Raw genomic sequence first — 21,979 nt, forward strand, 5'->3', positions numbered from 1 at the left:
TCATTTTACACAGTGGAACTCCGATTTTACCAACTATGAAATGGGATGATTAGATGCTTCACATCTCAGTCACTTCCCACTCTACTCTATGTCATATTACCATATTGAATTTCTCTGGACTTCTATTTTGTGCCTGCCACTTCTTTTCTCTCTCTTCCCCTTCATATTGGTGAAGGTTGACTGCAAGTTGGAACATTTCTGAAGACCTTAATGAATTTTGCATTAATTGGCCCACACCCTTTAAAATTTACTAAACTCATTTTCCAATCATTTAATACATTAGCTCTGCAGAAGGTAAAGCTACACTGGAAGCTGAGAATAATTACAGAAATGAGCTGGCCAGGAAAGCATCCAGTACACTACACCGCTGGCACAACTACAATTTTGCTATTTTGGACTGGAATTCACCAGGACTCAGAAAGCTACTGTTCAGCCTCTATTTTAAACTCCAGGATGATCACAGTGGCTTGTTTTGAACCGGCCCAGTCAAATCCATCCCTTCTCCTTGAAAAGACACGCAAGACCTGAAGGAATGTTTCGCACAAGAGAATTATCCATGGTCCAGATATACCCTCAAAGCAGCAACCATAAACATAGAATTATCATGTATCTTGCCAATGGCATCAGTTTTCTTTTAAAATTAAAAATACTATAGCAAACCACATTTTAATTAGCTTCCATAATACTTAAGTGCCCTGTGTTAAACCTTTTGCATTTTTTAACATCTTACAGACCCAATCATCTCAATTTCATTATTGGGAGAATGGGTTTTAGTCCCCTTGCTTAAGGAATAGATGATATATTTTATTGATCCAAACAGACGCCGGAGTGTGGCGATGAGGAGAAATTGCACAGTAACTTCATTGCAGTGTTAATGTAAGCCTTATTTGTGACAAATAAAAAAAAGTGCTTATTTTCAGTAACATTTGACTAGCAGCAAAGTAATCATTATCAAAATGTGGCAGAGATAAATTAGAAATTTTGTAGTCACTATTGTTTGACCCATCATTAATTGGTAGGTTTGTAACCCATTTTGTAAACAGAGAAACTGTATTATACTGGAAGAAAGGCACTGTAAGGAATTGAATTCAAGGTTACTGCTGCAACCTATATAATTGGTGAAACCTTGTTTTAACTGCTTTTTTATCAAGTCCAATCCAAATTATGGCTGTGAAACCCAAGTATATAAATAACAACCTAAATTTGAGCAGAGGAAAAGAGAAACCATGGAGTAGTTTAAAATATAAAATGTAGACTTTTTTTGTGTGTCATCACACAAGTGATGTTGCATAAACGTGTTACCTGCAACAGAAATTTCACTCACTGACTTTCCACATGACTTACAACTGCAACTCAGAGAAGTTACTTCTAAGAAAAATGAGATACAGATCTTCAAATTCCCAGATTTGTACTGTAGGGGTAAGTTATAATCTCCGGGAGCTTTGTCAATTTTTAAACTTCTCAACAGACACTATTTCCTGATGTAAAGGACAGAGAAGCTTTGCTAAGCCCGCTGTTGCTCTTGATCTAATCCTCAGAGCATTCGAAGATGATTCTTCAATATTCTTTCTTACCTCATGTCTGGTTGCCGCTCAGCAGCTCCCACTGCTGGCACTCCAAACACTCAACAATATAGTACATTCCCGCTGTAAAATTAACAATGGGCCAAACGTAAAACAACTGATCATCTAAAACAACCGTGGATTTGTACAGAATCTTTCTGATTAGGAACTTCCCTAGAGAACTGCAAATTGAGTGCATAAAATGCACATGTAGATATGAGATGAAAAATAATAAAATGTATAAAAATTTCAAGAACTTTATTTGACTATAGATTACCATATTCATAATCATCTTTGCTTTTAAGCTAAGAACAATAAAATATACACAACAAATAACATACATTATTGTTGAAAGGTTCATCTTTGTATCACAAGAAAGACTACTTTATGACTCCATGCTACACTTGCCACTTAGAAATAATGCAGTCGTTGAGAAACATCTTTCAAAATTTAGAACATTGAATGCAGTTCTTTACTAAGTAAAGTGCAAACCATAAAGCTGTTGCACAGCAACAGATCTTATTCTTCAAAACAAGGTTATAACTACATCATCTTTAAAGCCTGTAAACTACACTCAAAGTAGAAATAATTTTCCTTATATCAATACACTTATTTTTTGGTCCATTACAAAAAAATCTGTCACAATGTACAGTACAACAGAGGCATAATGCTTGGTATAAGTGCCACAACTTGATATCCTTACTCAAGTATTTTTCTTTGAAATAATGACAAGTATATAAAACTTCACAATTCATTTGTCAGTACCCATGCAGTACATATATTTCAGTTTATACAAATATCTCTTTTTAGATTTCATTCTCAATTTGGAATCCATCCAAACCAAGGGGTATTATTGTCTGCCTGTCTTTCGTAGACTGAATTCATATTTCCTGCTCTGAAAGAAGGCCACTTTCCTGTTCACTGGCAGTGGACAGTAAGGAAAATGCTCAGAATTAATCATTTTACAATATAATCTGGTCTAGAGAATGATTTTTTGATTTTTTTTAAAATAAAGTTTCTCCCTCCCATTCACTGTTGCAGATATAACCTCTAAAATAAGTTTGTTGCACGCACAGAAAGTATATAATTCTTCAGCGAAGGATGCAATTTTTGTGTTTTTTTTTGTTATTTAAAGCATTAGGTTCCTGCATACATACACAAGTAACTGATCAATACAATGTGCGAAAAGATCTGTTTAGCATATGTGGTCATTTCAGTACATAATTTACTTTTTCAGCAGTAGTGCTGGGATAATACCAAACAATGCTCAAGTATAAACTACAGGATTGCAGCAGCAATAGCAGCAACAGCAGAGCTTGTGATTATGAATACATTTAGTTATTAGTTGACATAAGGTTAAAAGAACCTGCAAAGGCAACCAAGTTTCACTGCCTTGGCCCCAATTTTAGTTTTATTTTGAAAATCAGACCAACCTACTAAAGTTGTAAAAATCCTTACTTCACTATGAAGATACTCAATTTAACTTGAGTTATACTGTATCAGGTTTATTATATTGGTTAATATCTTGCCAAGTCTTTGCCAAGTTCCAGTTTCCTTCTTAATTAGCAGTGTTGAAGCATAATCATTTGGGTTGTATATAGTTGCTCTGCCTTTCCCAATCCAAGTACCGACCATACTGCACAATCTCTAATACTTCCAATAACGCATTAAGTGTATGTGTTGCATGTAACTTTATTTGAGGTTTGCTTCTAAAATATAAAACATTGTTCCCTAGTTCTGGCTTTAAGAGATTGGATTCATGTAAATACATAGAAAGTGCAATTTTTGTCCTTTGGTACATTATCATGTGCAAACAACTTCATCGTAACAGTAGCTTTTTGTGAGGAGAATAAGTTTTTGCCATTTGTGGGTATTCATGGTCTTGAATAGATACTGAAAAAAGAAATCATGGTGAATTAAATTTCACTGTAGGCACAAATGTGGTTAAGGGTCTATGAAACTGTCAAAGTTGTAAAAATCCAACTGGTTCATCAATGCGCTTTGGAAAGAGAACCTGCTGAGCATACTTAATCTGGGCTGTGTGTGATTCCTGTCTCTCTCAACTGCTGAAAATCTCTGTTCTCACTGGCAGCTGGGATTTTCCAGTGCCGCTCAAAGTGAATGGAGCTTTGGCTGGAATGCCACATTCTCCATTCCCACTTGCAGCAGCGCAGCCACGAACAAGATTGGAGAATCCCACTCTTGGTGAATATTAATTTCCCTCTGGAGTGGTCTAGCAAACCACTCAATTCCATTAAACCCCTACTGGTGGTTGAGGGGAAAACCCCAATACCAAAGCCTTCTCAGGGTAAGGAAGGGCAATACATTCAGAGCTTGTCAACAATGCTTGCTACCTGAGAATGAATAAAAAATAAATCATGGCAGAAATTTAAAGCTTATCCTCATCATACTTACATTAAATGCAAATCCACAACACAATGTGAGGTGAACCTGGTAGCCAACTTAGTGGGAACCAAAATCTCACACAACAGGAGTTACAGTGAACGAAACACTACTTATTGATCAGAGTAATGTTCAATAACAATGCCTATTGATCAGAGTAGTAGTTGAAATGGAAATTAGGGTTCGAAAGGTTCACAGTTGAGTATTTTTAAAGTGTAGAAAAACTCCATGTGAAATAACTGAGTTTTGAGTATTTTTAATGAAGCTTGAACACTGTACTGACCAATGGGTCTGAATAGTTTTAAATACTATACATAAAGTAATTGTCTTGAGAACTTACATAAAGATTATGTGCATACATTTGATGAGAAAGTAATTAATGTAAGAATACTGATCGGTGTTCAAAAAACTAGAAATGAAATAGCAAAACAGAAAAGTGACAGTGAAACAGAATGTAGAAATTAAAGACCAGAGATGGGTGTTGTAGAGACAGGATTCAAGTTAATGATACTGATGTCCAAGGAGGTCCTTCTCTCCTGAGATCCTACCCATTCCTGACCTATCTCCCTCCAAACCCTCTCATCAACCATATAAAATCCAGCACTTCTACCTCTCTTCAGCTCTGGAGAAGTCATGTGGACACAAAACGTGAACTCTGTTTCTCACTCCACAAATACTGTCAGACCATCTTCCAGCATTTTCTAATTTCAGAGTTCCAGCATCTGCAGTGTTTTGCTTCAATTCAAGTTAAGGAGTGTTAACAGTTTATCTTGCTGAATGTTTGCACTGTGAAAATAATTTTCATCCTGAAACTTGGACAATAAAGTGACAGAGTGGGTTATCTGAACACGCTAGTTTTTGTTCCTTTGATCTCAGTGAAAATAAAAATTAGATGGACAATCTGCCTCTGCCTATTTGTTTGCCCATGTGATCAAAGTTAACATTCCCTCTGTTATATTCCTGACTGATTCGCATATGGCATCTGTCCTCAAACAACCAGTACGCATATATGCACTCTTATAACTTAGGGCAATAATCATAGAAAATATGAATAGGAGGAGGCCACTCACCCTTCGAGCCTGTTCCACCATTCATTACGATCATGGCTGATCATCCAACTCAGTGGTTGATCCTATTTTACCCCCATATCCTTTGCTCTCCTTTGCCCCAAGAATTATATCTAATTTCTTCTTGAAAACAATGTTTTGGCCTCAACTTTCTATAATAGCAAATTCCATAGGCTTGCCACTCACTGGGGGAAGAGATTTTCCTCACCTTAATCTGAAAATATTTATTCCATATCTTTAGACTGACCCCTGGTTCTGGATGTCCTCAACATCAGGAGCATCCTTTCTGCATCTACCCTGTCTAATTCTATTAGAATTTCTAGGTTTCTATGAATCCCCTCATTCTTCTAAACTCTTCCTTCTATTTTCACCTAGATCCTTAATTTATGTGCTGAATTTACCATGTTACATTTGTCAAATGCAAACACAGCAACCGACTTGGTTCTAGAAGTCTACAGAAAAGCTCACTGACTCCTGCACAAAGTCCAGTGGAATTGTTTAAACTAGATAGGGTATAGGATATCCTGCAAGCCAACCTCGCACTTATGTTTTGAGAGTTTTGTGAAGATGGAACCTGTACATAACCTTTACAAGGACATTGTCGCAGGGGATGGGTTCAGGGGCTTTTGGGCGAAACCTTGTTGAGAAGTAGGAGGTCTTGCCTGCTGGCTGGAGAGCTGGTGAGAGACCCATGCTGCCTCTTTGCGGGAAGGCCCACTGAACCTCATGCCAATCAGCCAGTGATAAAGCCAGCGGCAGGCCGAGTCTTGGCATCAAGACTTGGAAGTTGAAGTCCTGCCAGCTACCAGCCAATCAGAGGCCGACCGCTCCTGTGTTCAGCAGCAGCAGTGAGGAGATGTGACTGCTATTAGCAGGACAGGTAGCAGAATCTACAGAGTAGGATTGTGAAGCGACCCTGGCTACAGATAAATAATATGGTAGTGGTGGTGCTTGGGGATGCGGGGGTGGGGGGGGGGGGGGGTTGTAGGGAGAGGAATTCAGAGTTCTTAATTGGCTCATGCCTTCCTTGTGTGCATTCTCATGATCACTACCTCACTGAGCACCCCCTCCACCATCCCCGCTCCACAGTTCATAGTCATAAGTACTAGGAGCAGGAGTAGACAGATCTGTCTCCTCTAGCCTGCTCTGCCACTGACAATCAACTGCATGGGTTTTAGCTGTCATGCACAACACACAATAACAGGTTTGCCTGTAGTTGGGTTCATTTTTAATTCTGGCAGAGATGGTAAAGCAGTGAGATTTTAGTATGTAACCACTTTGCCTAAGTAAATGCCCTTCTCTTCTCCGAGTTCACTACAGCGAGATTATAAGATTCCAGCTCTTCCATCCTATGCTTTCAACCAGTCAGTGCAAACAAATCTTGCTAAGATGATATATAGATCTGGGGACCACCTAGGTTCTTGGTCGGGATTGTGCATATGGGTTTCAAATTCCCTTGGCCAGGGTGCTTCTGCAGAACTTTCCAACCTTGCTGCAATGTTAAATGGCAAAGATCCACCCATAGCATCAGAGCATTAGTCCAACTAGAGGTGACACATTAAGGGGGAATTCCACTAACCACACAAACCTGTGGGGCTGGCAGTGGAGAACTGGGCCAGACACACGTTGAGACTTAAGCTAAAACATGCTAACTCGTGGGTTATCAGGGTCTTTGTCTTTAAGTGGCAACTTTCAGTAACGAAACATTCTAAAGTGTGTTACAGGGAAACTGTAGCTACCATACTAGACATAGAAAGAAGTTAGAAGAGGCGATCAAAGGCACAGTTAAAGAGGGAAGTTTTGAGAATGCTTTTTGAAGTGATGTGTGGGCCCACTTTGTTCTCCAAGTCATGGTGCATTCTACAGAGAATACCCATGTCTGGCAGAAACTGGTTTATACAGAATTCTTGAAGTCATCAAAAGTTCCTTCAGCATTTGCCATGCCTCTTTGTAGACATGTGCAACTCAAAGCAACAATGGAAAATACCCAAGCACATGTAGAATCATAGCAAGGTTAGGAATAAGTCAACCATAACTAACCTGCATGTACTTCCGATCTCTATAAATAGCATGATGGGAGTGAAGAATGGGGTTGGGTCCTTCCTACTGCATGTTCAGTTGTGCAGTATTAAGAGAGAGCTTTAGCGGGAGGTGAGCTCCAAAATGGCACTGCAGGTGTCAAACCAATGTTGCATGCTGATTGACATCAGCATCTGACAATTCTACATAACTCCAGTGGTTGTTCACTGCACCCTTGCCAATGCCTACACCAGTACTGCAGCCATCATGATTCACTCCACGTGGGTGCATCTGCAGCAGGTGACATTTTGGAGCACTAAGGGCACATGTAGCCCCCAAAAATCGGGAGCAAAGAAGCTCAATTTCTTAATCCCAAGACATTTTGGTTAAGATTATAATTTAAACGCTGCCTTTTAAGATCTGTTTTGACTTTAATGTTACATGCATTAGTCAATTGAAGGATTGTCCTCCAGGCTGCTGTGAAATGATCGATGTACATTGCTCAATGGAATTGTTTGAATGGCTGTCCTATATTAGACATTACTATGGTCACTGTCACAAGTTGATAGTTATTTTACACTGGATGATAGGAAGCTTCTCCTAACACTAAGTATTTGACTTTGCTCTGTTTCAAGTTGGTATGTCCAATTCCAACAAGCAATGAATATTCAGTGATTAAATGAATGCAATTTTCAGGCGGAGAATATATTGAACAATCCAAAATTCATAATCCTGCAGTCCAGTCAGATTGTACAGGAAGGTAATTATCCTTGGGATGCCATATTATTCTCAGTCTTGCAAACAAATTACCTTACAGATTTGTAAACTGTCTGTATACAGGGAGGGATTTATGGGTTTTTATGTCTGTAAAATACCAGTGGCTTCTTTTCACTACAAACTATTCACATGCCAAAGCATACATGACAGAGTTTAGCTCAGTCTGTTCAAAAATTTCCACGTAAGAACAGCATCATCTTGATGTAATTGTAATGTACTGCATGAAGGTACAAACTATCTCTTAAGATTAGGGAACCCTTTACTCTTTCTGCCATTTTGCACCAGAGGATTGCTTCCACTCTGATTTACTCACTGGTCTCTGCCATTCTTTACTGGTACCTCGTGACAATTGTGGTACCTCCACAGAGTAATCTAAGTGAGACAGGAGTTCAGTGAAGTGGAGAAATTGACACTGTGCCTTGCTCCATTTAAACATTTTTTCAAGGTGCTGAGCCATTTTTGTGCTGTGGCATGGTAAACGTTCGATAGTTAGATCTATTAAAATTTCCAATATGCCTACAATTCGGACAGTTCTGAATCATCATGAACAATTGATTATCTTCTGCAGGGTGTACAAGTCCGGGTTGTGTCACCATTAAAATAAAGTTTTTGTTTAAAATATACAAGGACAAAGGGTTCTTTGAATGGTGAGATAAATCAGCTGTACCAATGAGCAGAATGAATGTAGATGCAAAAAGGACAGAAATAAACAATTAAGATATAGTGATAAATACAGAGGATATTTTTTGCAGGAGTGCCAGTAGCTAATTTGACAAAATTGTTTCAAATTATGGCAAATTATTATGGCGAGTTTGAAAAGCAGATTTTTTAATTATACACCAATCACACATTCACATAACGCAATCATGATTTTATTGCTGGTCTGATTGCAGATTTGAAGACAGTTTATTTGAGGTTTCTTCTTTCCCAGGCAGTCTGAAACTTCATTAATTTAAACACATTAAGGCCAACTTTAACATTGGGCAGAACATGGGCAGGCAAACAGGTAGAGAGTGAGTGGGTAATTGGTGCAGAGTGGGAGGCCAGCTGGCAGGAAGTGGGTATTGCAGGCAGAGCTCCAGATGGCAGCTGGAAGAGCAGGGATGTGCAATTGGAGGAATGTCTTGGGGACAAAGGTTGGAGTGTAAGTAAGCAATAGGTGGTTCCTGGGCAGGCAGCAGGTGGAATACAGCTACCCCTTCTTGCTGACACACACTATTTGGAGGCTTGATTTACATTCTGGGTCTGCTGGTGAGCTCCGGATGTCCAGATGCATTGTGCTGACTTTTGTAGAGTGGGAAATCGCTGAGAGAGTCTTGGATGGGATGCAGGGGAAGGAGGATGGGGCATGGTGTGAGGTGATCTACGGGAGCCTCAGAAGTTCCAACAGCATCCATTTTTTTTTTGTGGGCTGAGAAAAAGGGCTGTATTCCTCTTGACCCCATACTGAAAAAAATGATGGTCAATATCTTAAGGGAACTTCAATGTTTACTAGTTTGGCTGCGTACCTCCCAGTAGAAATTGCTGTCCAACAGATGCGGACTAGTTTTACCTTGTATTTGTAGTCAGCATCCTCTGTGTGTTATAGAATCTCCATTTGTAAATTATCATAAAGCTCCTGAATGCTGGAGCTCCATGTGAAAGGCCTGAGCAAAAATGGCAGCCAGGGGTGGCATTTGCAGCCTGTTATTTTAATTTGAGAGCCTCATTTCGGTGGGCAGGCTTGTTAAATTTGGCCTTATTGTGCTCTGGGATGGACTTTACTGGTGTACCAACACATAGCGCGGTAACGTGGCAGCATTTGGAATGGAAGTCAGTGGGGAATGTGGGGTGGGGGGAGGAATCCTGATTCCCTGCATCCTAGCAGGTAACTCTTGTGAGCTAGAGGGGACATGAAGGTACAACGCAGATTCCTTCTTCAGCAGTTTCTCATCATCTGCTGCACATGTGTTCAAGGAACTATGTGCAACATGGGAGTAAAAAAAGCAAAAGGAAAAACAAAATCATATTCATGAGCACTCCTTGGCTCTTTTCACCTTAATTCATTTTTATTAGTCGACTTGCAAGGACATGGCTGCCTTTCTGGTTAGGGGAAAATAACTCGTGTAATTTTTATCATTGGCACACCACAATAAAGTCACACATAAGCCACAGAATGACGTTATCATGACCCGAGTGGCATCAAGACATCTATTTATAAAGGAGAGACAAAGCTTTCCTAAGAATCTTACAAGACAACAATGCCCCTTCAAACAAACTATAACCATGTGTATCCAGAATCTAATGCGAAGCCAACTAACATTGGAATTAAATTGGAGTCAGTGTACGAAGAAAATACTTACATCATGACTCACCAGTATAAAGTAAGCAGTCAAAAATGATTATATTTAATACAAGGCCTGCTGAGAAACTTTCATACATGGGTTTCAATGTATGAGTGGGTGTGCACCAGAGGCGGTGTCGGTGTTGGTGTTGATGTTGGTGCAGCTTGTTCAGTTGCCCCGTTTACTGATTCTGTGGCTGCATTGTTCTGACAGATATCCATGAAAAGCTCTACGTAGGTTTGTTTCCACCCCTGAAACTCTTTGGATGTCAAGCTGGGATTGTCTAGAATCTTGTCTATAATCGCTACTTCTCCTTCTTTTGCCTGAGGGTGAATAAAACAGAAAATAAAACCCACATTGTTAAAGAAATAGGAAATGAAAACACAGCAGTAATATTTGTGTACAAAAAGTACAATGCTTCGTTAGAATTCAGGTGTTTGGTGGAACATTGATCCACAGACTTCCGACAGAACCATTTGTCTTTTATATTGCTGCTTTTTATGTGTAGATGCATATATGAATGTCTGAGAAATATCAGAAGAGTCAGATAAACATTGTAGACATTGAATTTCAAACCAAGGCAATTGGCAGTTCTACTCCGGAAACATTTGTTACAGGGTTCCTAACCTAAATTGAGTAGGTTTATGGCTAAATTTCTTTTGTGTTGATTGTGTTATTAAACTTATTTTTAGACTTGTGTACTCAGTGGCTTGAAAAGTGATCTGGTTGGAAAAAGCAATTGGAGCAATTTATTTTTAGCCGCCTGATTAGTTCGATGCGTTTTACTTGCTGATTTGTGAACAGCTGTATTGAATAATAAATGAGCAATTTGACTGGCCAGTCTTGCGGTGGCTGTTGGTTGGCAAATTTTTCGATCTGTCAAGAGAAAGGGCTCACCTTTGATCAACTCAGATATGTCACATGATTAAACGTGACCTAAGATTTGAGTAAATCATGCTTTTCTTTGAGCCAGAATGATTACTCGAGGTGTGATGTCTTTCAAGGTCTGACTCATAAGACATGAGCTTAATAATACAGATAGGCGAAATGAAGTGTAAGTGAAATAGTTCACATAAATTTGACACGATTGACTGAAGGGTAGAATGTTTTTCTGCATTTGGGAAATTAGAGATGTGGGCACTAAAAACAAACTTTATATTTTAGTCATTCAGAATGAGCATATATTTGAGGACTCTCTATTACACATAGGGCAGAATTCTTCCACTTTGAGATTTTGAAATTACTGTAACCAGGGTACTAGGTAACTGATGGGTTTAAAAATAGATAAGTCTATGGGACCTGATGGCCTGCACCCTAGGGTGTTAAAGAAGGTGGCAGCAGAGATAGTGGATGCATTAGTTATGATATTCCAAAATTCCCTGGATTCCGAAAAGGTACCAGTGGACTGGAAACATGCTGATGTGACACCCTTATTCAAGAAAGGGAAGAGGCAAAAAGTGGGAAACTATAGACCAGTCAGCCTGATCTCTGGGAAAGTTGCTGGAGTCAATCATTAAGCAGGAGGTGACTGAGCATCTGGAAAAGCAAAACTTAATTCACTAGTGTCAGCAGGGTTTTGTGAAGGGCAAGTCTTGTTTGACAAACCTGCTAGGGTTCTTTGAGCTTGTAAACAGCAAGGTAGGTAATGGGGATCCTGATCTGACAAGGTGCCACACAAGAGACTGATCCAGAAGGTTAGATCCCAATGGGCTGGAGATAGAGTAGTGGCATAGATTGAGGATTGGCTGACTGATAGAAAACAGAGGCTTGGGATAAATGGGTCCTTCTCCAGTTGGCAATCTGTAACTAATGGGTTCCCGCAGGGTTCAATTCTGGGACCATAACTATTTAGAATCTATGTCAATGATCTACAAGCAAGGAAGAGTGTAACGTAGCAAAATTAGCTAACAACACAAAACAGGTGGGAAATCAGGCTGTGATAAGATGATTAAAAAGTTTACAAATCGATACTGACAGGCTAGGGGAATGGACCATAATCTAGCAGGTGGGGTTTATTGTGGATAAATGTGACATTTCCCATTTTGGCCTGAAAAATAAAAGGGCAAATTATTATTTAAATGGGTAATTGATTCAAAAGGCATCTGTGCAGAGGGATCTGGGTGTCCTTGTGCATGAGTCTCAGAAAGTGAGTATGCAGGTGCAGAATGTGATAAGGAAGGCAAATGGAATCTTGGCATTTATTGCAAAGGGACTACAGTATAAAAGTAGATAAGTGTTGTTACAATCGTATAAGGCATTAGTGAGAGGACACTTGGAGTACTGTATTCAGTTTTGGTCACCTTCTTTGAGGAAGGATGTGGTGGCACTGAAGGGGTTCAGAAGATGTTCACTAGATTGATACCAGGTTTGAAGGGGCAGTCGTATGAGAAGTAGTTGAGTAGCTTGGGCTTGCACTCATTGGAGTAAGAAGAATGAGGGGGGATTTGATTAAGGTGTTTAAAATAAGACCATATGACATAGGAGTTGAATTAGGCCACTCAGGCCATTGAGTCTGCTCCGCCATTCGTTCAAGCCAGCAACTGTTCCACCCACCTGCCTTCAACAGATGAGTTCAAAAGTCCCAATGCCCTATTGAAATACCAGTCCAGCGCACGCCTATCACTCTCTCCAGCCCACTTGTCTTCATCAGACCATGCAGGATGTCAGCAACGCAGAGGGAAAAGGCTGGCAATCTTAAGAGGAAATCTGTTCTGTGATTCAATCAACCTCTCTCCTGAGCCTGTGAGATGCCCATGCCCCATTTGGACCTCTACCCAGCCCATCTAGAGTTTTTGTGTATCCGCTTCTCGTAAACAATGTGATATCCCTTTGACCTCCTTGTTTGTGATACTTTCATGCAGCTTTGTCAGGGTCCAGCTTCCCTCCCCTCGGTGTTCCCTTTGCCTTCCGTTGTTCATCTTTTTCATCCACCTCCTTGCCCCTCTGTCTGCCATCGTGTGCCTGTGCCCATCCTCCACCCCCTTTGCAGTTGTCCTCCATCCACATTGCCCCCCCACTTGAGTTCGATAGGCCACACCCCCACTAGGGCAATATTGCTCCCACTTCGAAGTCTCTGGCCAACTGAAGGCTGCATTGTGCATGCCACGCATTACCAATCGGCTTTGATGCTTACGTGATTTCCCACTGGTAAGATTAGAAGGTAGTAAAAAGTCTGACAACACCAGGTTTTAGTCCAACCGATTTATTTGATAGTAAACACACAAGCTTTCGGGTTAGCGAAGGGACTAACCCGAAAGCTTGTGCGTTTACTATCAAATAAATCGGTTGGACTAAAACCTGGTGTTGTCAGACTTTTTACTGTGTTTACCCCAGCCCAACGCTAGCACATCCACATCAAGATTAGAAGGCACAGAGGGGCGCCGGTGGGCAACTGTTTTAATGAACTTTCATAGATGCAAATTACTGCAAATGGCATTCACACCACCAGCCAACAGGAAGACTGACCTGTCATCAATCCACCATCGGGAAAACTGCAACCTGATTTTATGCCAATGCGTCTCCAACGTTTTGGCTCTCACTAGACTCTCTGCACCTGCCCGCCATCAAACCCAGCGTGGGTGGGATGGGAGAATTCCGCTCATCCTATTTGGCCCTCAGATGAGTAAGTGGGTGAGTGGTTGACCTTGGTGTGCTGCAGCCTACCTTACTTTGAACATAAAGATAAATCTCTGTTCGTTGGAAGATCTTTGCTGTTTGACAAACACTTGCTTTAGGGACAAATAATATCATCCTAAAATTGCCCAAATCATAATGCTGCACAGAAGGAAAATTGTTGGGCAGAAATGTTGCAGCAGTTCAGGCCAGCAGGATTCTCTGGTCCCATTGCTGTGAATGGAGATTTGGCTGAGTGCCAAATTGCCTTTGCTCACTTGCAGCAGCTGCAGAGTGCGAACAGCTGGAAGATCCCGCCCATTATTCTCTAAGACTAAATTCACAAAAAGTACAAATTCAAAAGGCAAAGGAGCTTATAATATTTTAAATACTTTCAACTTGCAAATTTATGTAAACAATCGATGGATCAGGATATCTCATCAACATTTTATAGTTTTTTAAAAGAAATATAACCAAATAGTGAAGTGTTCTGCAGTGAATTGCACACCTGAACGTGTCAAAGGAAGCAACAGGGAGAAAAATGGAGGTGAAATAATTAAACATGCAGAAATTCAGTAAACATTTTCTATTTTGAAAAAAACAAATGTCAACTTTGTACATTTGGTGACAGAGTGCTGCCACAGGAAACTGTCACATGAATGAGCCACCAGCACCAATTCCCAGGTTTTCTGGCCATTTGTGATTTTGGGCATTTTTGTAGGGTCAGTAGGAGTTGAAGCAGTCAATATTGGTTTTAATTTTTGGAGCCTGGTTTCCCTGTTGCCATGATTAATAGGCATTGTACAATTAATCCATCAGTTGACCTGCCAGCTTGCAATTCTCTGAAGAATCTGGCTGAGGATGTATCTGCTACACCTGATATTGACCCAAGGCTCAGGCCAAAAGTGTTTTGTCAACTAGAAGCTTCCAGCTAAAACGCTGAGACCTGAAGTGACAACGCTCACTCACCTCTACATTGCAACCTATCATCAAAACCACTTACTTCCATCTCCACAATATTGCTAGCTGTGACTCCTAAATCGTTCTTGCCTCTATTTAATATTGTCATCTAATGTCTTTGTCAAAATCATACTTAATTTCTCTGTTTTTTTTAACATTATCTTTGGTCCCGCCTCAGCATAACTTCTGCTGAAGCCCTAATTAATTCTTTTGTTTCCCTAAGTTTAACTTCCAACTCTCTTCAGGCTGGCCTCCCATCTCATACCCTCCATAAACCTGAACTTAACCAAAATGTTGCTGCCCCATTCCTAACTCACACCAAGCCCCACTTACTCATTGACCTTGTGCTCACTGACTTGCATTGGGCTCCTGGTCTGTTAACCTCTCAACTTTAAAATTTCCATCCTTGTTTTCAAATTTCTCCATGGCCTTGGTCTTTCATATCTCCCTAACCTCACCCAGTCGTACAAAGCTCTGAGATCCCTTTGCTCTTTTGGTTCTGGTCTCTTTCATATCTCCAATTTTAAATGCTCAACAAATGGCATCCTAAAGTCCAGAACTTCTCCTCTAAAGCTTTCTGCCTCTTTAGCTGGTTTTGAGTTGCTCCTTAAAACATACTTCAGTGGTCAAGCTTCTGGTCACTCGTACTTGTAGCTCTTCATGTGGCTTAATGGCAAAATAAATTTGATAACATTCTTATGAAGCACCCTGGGACATTTTATGACATTAAAGGTGCTATTTAAATGCAAACTGTTGTGGTTCTTCTCAATAAACCTCATGCAATCAACCTTGCACATCTTACCTATTCATAACCCTGCAACTCTGAATACATTCTGCATTACATTCCGCCCTTCCTGATTTCCAATGGCTTGTTATTATCAAATACATTGTCTTCAAAATCTTTATTTTTGCCTATAAATCCATCCATGGACTCAGTTTACTCTACTGCTGAGACTATCCTCAACTCTATACTCCAGATTCCACTCTGCCCTATTTTTATCTGGCCTCGACTTCAATCGAATTCTCAAAACTGATCTCATCACATGTCTCCAAATTCCAGCTGGTGTCCAAATTTTCTCTTAACCACAATATACCAAAACATCAGGAGATCATGAGTGTCAACAAGTGTAATTTGTTATTACTAAGTTTAGCCCAGCTGTGAATTGTATGCTTACTCTAACGCAAGTTAATTGCAACATCTTTTGTGGTCCCCAGATCAACCATCAGTGTTGATTCCAGTATGTGTGCGGTTTTGAGCTATTTACTGCATAAACCTGCTCTGCCATTGGGGATCTACAATCTTCAAAGTGTTAAAACGACAACAGTATAAACAGAACAATAACAAATCATGTTTATGTAGTACACTTAACACAGCAAAACATTCCAAAGCACTTCAGAGTTCAGGATTGCAACTCATCCAAGAATCAACTTGCTATAGGACAGAAACAGGCTGTGGAAAACTCAGGCTCGTTCTCCATTTTAAGTCAGCACAATGATAACCATGAAGTTGAGGGTGGCACTCCAGAAGTAAAGCTGGGTATTATCAGCTTACGTATAAAAGGCAACCCATGCTTCTTCATAATGCTGTCAAAAAATAGGCACCCTGGGAGGAATAGGAGAGGGTCAAGGGTGGAACTTTGGGGAACAGCAGAGATGACTCTGCAGGCACAGGACGAGATGCCATTGCAGGGCGATTTGGATTTGGTATCACAGGTAGTTACAGCACCACATGAGGACAGTATTACAGAAGTGAATCACAGAGACGAGACATGGAGGAGGATGCCATGGCTTACTGGATCAAAAGTGGCAAAGAGTTATAGCAGCATCTGGAGGCCTAATGCTTTGTGGTGAAACTCATAAAGAATATTGTTGGTCAGCCTCAACAGTGTGGTCTCGGTGTTGTGCAGGATAGACACTAGATTAAAGGGTTAGGGGTAGGAAATGCCGGATATCAAGTTAGGTGGTGACGATGCATTCCAGACCCTTAGAAAGAAAGGGTAGATTGGAAAAAAAACAGTGAAGTTACAGCCAGTTAATTCTAACTAATTTAACAATAATGATTTCCTTAAACGAAAAGGGAATGTCCTACCTTAATTGTGCTCTTTAGAATTCTAAGCTTATGCAATTTTTCATTGATAACTGGATTGTCGCATCTCTTTACAAAGGACTTCTTGAATTCCTGTTTGGTGGAAAGGCGATGCTCTCCTAATGGAGACACACTGGCGTTCTCCAGTGCCTTGTACAAATCCTGCAAAGAGTCGCCTGTTTTCTCTGGTGTGGGTTCTGGTAAAGAATTAAATTCGATGAGTCTAGGATAAGTGAACGTCTGAGTGCAGCATTCTCACTTCATAAAGTGTCTGGCATAATCCTGATTTAAAAGAAAAGAGAGACTGAATGCTGAGTTAGCTCACTGACTTCACTAAAACTCTCGACCTGATGACGTATACAGTCCACATCTAAAATGGAAAACTTATTTATAAAAGCTGAACTGACTCTTAGTAACTTTGATTCGTCTGGATCACCAGATTTGACCAAATGATAGTTTTCAGCCTAACTATAAAATTTACAGGTTAATTCAGAATTTCAAGAGTCAAGGAAAACCCTATAACAAAAATGAGAACAACTATGTTAGCCAAAGAATTATTCAGTAAATTCAAAGGCAAAGGCTACTTATTGGTTGTCACTAAAAAAGTCTTGACAAGATGCGATAACACTTTATAACACACTTTCAGTATCCTTTATTTAAAAATAGCCTCAATTACGACTATGAAGGCTGCCCCATTGCTGAGCAATGTCTTTGTAACTTGGCAACTAATCAAATCAATGGTTATGTGACCTTTTAATTTTTTTTACTGTGATCTTCACCTTCTTTGTGATGTTTGACTACCTACCTGAGACCTATTCTTGATCATATTTTCACTGTCTCTGGGTCTGACAGTTTTTCCCCTTTTTTTGTGGAGTGTGAACAACCATATTGTTAGGGTCATTCAGGATCTCCACAAACTAATTGTTCTGTTGGCTCATATGAAGTTATGTTATTAAAAAGAACACAATTTACAGCACTGCGTGGGGTGATTGCTGTTTGAGCAGGAATGAGATGTTCTCAAAATCAATGGGCAACGATGCATCATCAGTACGTTACTGTCTCTAAGGCCAAAGGTTTATTTAGCTGAGGAACAGTGATGGGCACTGGAGTCATAATTGGAACCCAGAAGACTACTGGAGACACTTTAAAAGTAGAATAGCAATTTGGGAAAGAAAACACAGCATACAAGGCATGAGTGTCTGACTAAGTGAAACAGTAGATGATGGTACAGGTAGGAATGGGCAAAGAGAAAACACCAAGATAACACAAAGTAGGAATAAAGCACTAGTACGAGATTACAACTGCAACACATGAAGTATTCAAAGTCTATATGTACTCAATTTCTCTCAGCCAGGATTTGAACCTCCGCTGGTATCACACTTTTTAACTTTCCTGCAGAATTAGGATCACCATCTAAACTCAGAAAGATGCTCATTCCTTTTCATATCAGGCAGCTGAAGACAGACAAGTTGCACATGTCTTGGAAGTAATTATTCTGATCCATCAGCTAACAATATGACAGGTCTTCAGCAGGTTAGTTTATCACAAGAAAAACAGAATTGTTCTTTCTTTTCTGTGCTGTGTGTTGGAAGCAGAAAACATAAAACCACTTAGTCAAAGAAATTATTCCTTTAAAGAGCACCAGTCTCCTTTCAAACAATGTCAAAGAATGCTCAATATCTAGTGATAGGATATCCCAACAGTGACAAATACCATCATTTTTATTTAATCGCAATGACAATTTGCATTAATTGACATCTTAAAGAGAGAAGAATACTGTAAAAAGCATGACAGGGACATGAGTCAAAAATGCATAGCTTGCCAAAGGAGTTATTCAGCAGAATGACAGAAAAGTGGTCAAAGAAGTAGCTTTAAAGAAAAGAGGGAGCTGTAAAGGCAGAGGGTACAGCAAGGAAATTCCAGAGTATTGGCCCTATGTGGTTGAAGGCACAATTGCAAAGGGTGCAGGGAAGGGATGAAGGACTGAAAAAGTCACTAAAGTTAGAGGAAAGGATAGTTCTAAGAGATTGTAGGCCAGGTTATAGAAATATTGAAGGAAAAGGGATACATTTTTCTAGGTATTTCTGACTTTAGTTAAAATCCTCATCCAGGGCAACATGTCAAAAACATGGAAAGTTGCAAATGTCAATAATTGATGTCTATTAAGTACTGTTCTCATCCAGTTACTGTGACTAATAGCACATGCAACTTGTTTGGTTAAGGCCAATTTCTGTAAGGTCATCCTGTATTAATGAGCTGTAAATTTAGGATACTTACACGCACATCAGTTATCTATCATCCCAGGCATGTACAGAACCTGAGTAGAATTAAACATCTCCCAGTGATTACATGACAACTGGAGTGGGCAATCTGACAGAAGCTGTCAAAGTGGAAGTTAATCCCAGAGCTCAGTCGGTGACTACACAAGCACATGATCTAGAAGATTCTTTGCCCAGTGTAACGAAGCAAGTAATTTGTTTAATGCAAAGTTTTAATGCAAAGGCCATTAAATCAGACCACAAGTGGAAAGATTTTCAATGAGTAAGGGTGAATTTGTGAATGATTAAATTTAAAGTTAAAAGTCCACACTGACCGACCTGATTGATGACTGACTCAAAATGTTTCTGATGGACATAGGATTATGTGGCATTAGGAGTTAACTTGATGAGGAACATTAGCCAGTGTTACAAAATGCATTGCATTATAAGCTTCCAGGTCAGTCTGTTACAATATTAGAAGATGGTTATTAGCTTGTGGTCATTGGTTATAGGAAACTATCAAAGACATCATGGCATGTGTCAATGTCAACATGAAAAAACAGCTGCACCACAGAAAAGGTGATGTGCCAAAAGGGGGAGGTGAATTGTCAGCACATCTAAGGTCAGAACCTCTTACACAATATCCAACGGTTATAATGTTGTTCAGACAGGAGCGGGTTTGTAATATTGAGAAAAAAGAACTACTTTTTCTAAAGGACAGTTTGTGTGTATTCAAATAAATGTTTCATTTCAGATAGAATCATAGAATCCCTACAATTCAGAAAGAGGCCATTTGGCCCATCAAGTCTGTACCGATCACAATCCCACCTAAGTCCAATCCCCATATCTACTTGTTTCCCAGCTAACCCCCTGACACTAAGGGGAAATTTAACATAGTCAATCAACCTAACCTGCACATTTTTGGAGGAAACTGGACCACTCAGAGGAAACCCATGCAAACACGGAAAGAACATGGAAATGCAACACAGGCAGTGCCTGAAGCCGAACTCAGAGAAGAATCTCCCACACTCTTTGCACTGCAGAGGCCACTGACTTGAATATCATTAAATTTCAAGGGGTGGGCTCTATTCCCACTGGAGAGGCTGAAATCAGCGCAGTGAGCGGGCCACTGCGCATACACCAATCTACCAGTGCCAAGATCGGCACATTTGCAATGGCCCTACACTGATGGCCTCCCAACTGCTGGCCAGCTCTGTGATCCGGCAATGCCAGATCTCTGTGCCCACCCCACCATGCCCCACAGCCCAATCCTTTGTCCCCCTGACTATTCCTGTCTCAATCCTAATGCCCCACCTCTCCCGGCCCACCATGATCTCCAGCCCTCCTTCCCCTGATCACCCCCCCCTCCTGACAGTAACCTACCCCCCAACCCACAGTCCTGACTCCCCCACCCAGCAGTGCCAACCCTCCCTGATCCCTGGTCTCCCTGCTTGCCCTGCAGTGTAACAGCAGGACCCCCCATCCCCTAGGCCCCCCCATTTGCCCCCATTCCCTTGGCACTACCACATGTCTGATGGGCAGTCCAAAATGACCCCTGGGCATGGGCACTTTGCTCCTTGGGCAGTGCCAGGGTCACAGGCTGGCACTGCCAGAATGGCAATGCCCAGTGAGCACCACCCGACTGTTTGATTCTCTGGGGGACATGATTACCCGACCTTCACTCCAGCAGGGTCGGGCCAAAAGTGGGGAGCTACTGTAATCCCTGCTGGAGTGAAATACTCTGGCGGGATGGGAGATGCTAGGGGACAAAGAGACGTCAGTCTAATCATATTTAAATTATATTAAAATGACCATGTAAATAGTCTTTGCACCTCCCTATTGATTTCTGGCACGGCGCAGATGCCACTGGAAATCCGACACTTGGAGACACAAGCAGGGTGTGAACCCCACGAATCAGCTGATGCCACAATCTCTTGCCCGTTGCATGAAAAAGTAGCACAGCAGGATCGGAGAATTGCGGCCTGTGTTTTGCAAGCATGGGCTGGTTATTTACATTTTATACTTTGCCCATTTGTGAACACAGAAAGGATACTTGTTGTATCAAATAGCATGTCCCTTTCAATTTCAAACAATGTTCAGCAGTTAATTGTTAGTCATCATCAACTGGTAGATGGGTGGAGAACTGGCTTGGGAGGAGGAGACAGCGAGTAGTAGTGGAAGGCTCCTTTTCCAATTGGAGGCCTGTCACCAGTGGTGTGCCGCAGGGCTCGGTACTTGGACCTCTTCTATTTGTGGTATATATTAATGACTTGGAAGAGGGGGTAGGTGGTGTGATCAGCAAATTTGCTGATGACACCAAGATGGTTGGATTGGCGGGTACTGAGGAGCAGTGCCTGGCAATGCAACAGGACATAGACAGGCTGGTAGATTGGGCAGATAGATGGCAAATGGAATTTAATCCGGAGAAATGCGAGGTGATGCACCTTGGCCGGAATAATGTGGAGGGGAGTTATACGATAAAAGGTAGAACTATCCGGAGTATAGATACGCAGAGAGACCTGGGGGTGCAAGTGCATAAGTCCCTGAAGGTGTCGGTACAGGTGCAGAATGTGATGAGGAAAGCGTATGGTATGTTAGCCTTCATAGGAAGAGGTATAGAATATAAGAGTAGGAGTCTGATGTTGCAGTTGTATAGAACGTTGGTTAGGCCTCACTTGGAGTACTGCGTCCAGTTCTGGTCGCTGTACTACCGGAAGGATGTAGAGATCCTGGAGAGAGTGCAGAGGAGATTTACCAGGATGTTGCCTGGTATGGAAGGGCTGTCTTACGAGGAAAGATTGGATGAACTTGGGCTGTTTTCCCTTGAGAGACGTCGGCTGAGGGGGGATCTAATAGAGGTTTATAAGATTATGAAGGGGATAGATAGAGTAAATGGTGGTAAGCTTTTTCC

General features: G+C 40.9%; 1 protein-coding gene across 1 annotated transcript in view; it reads right to left on the reverse strand.

The window, feature by feature from the left end:
• Window positions 1-8,405: 8,405 nt before the first annotated feature.
• The window catches only part of cnksr2a (connector enhancer of kinase suppressor of Ras 2a), a 422,869-nt gene continuing 409,295 nt past the window's right edge, over window positions 8,406-21,979 (reverse strand). The window contains exons 23-24 of the mRNA XM_080203990.1: window positions 16,814-17,007; window positions 8,406-10,475 (exon numbers count right to left, since the gene is read on the reverse strand). Coding sequence (XP_080060116.1) covers window positions 10,242-10,475; window positions 16,814-17,007 — 428 coding nt within the window. The 3' untranslated portion in view covers window positions 8,406-10,241. The remainder of the gene's footprint in view (window positions 10,476-16,813; window positions 17,008-21,979) is intronic.

This window comes from Carcharhinus amblyrhynchos, chromosome 15, assembly GCF_965287045.1.
Source record: "Carcharhinus amblyrhynchos chromosome 15, sCarAmb.v2.hapA, whole genome shotgun sequence".
In the NCBI taxonomy this organism is placed as follows: Eukaryota; Metazoa; Chordata; class Chondrichthyes; order Carcharhiniformes; family Carcharhinidae; genus Carcharhinus; species Carcharhinus amblyrhynchos.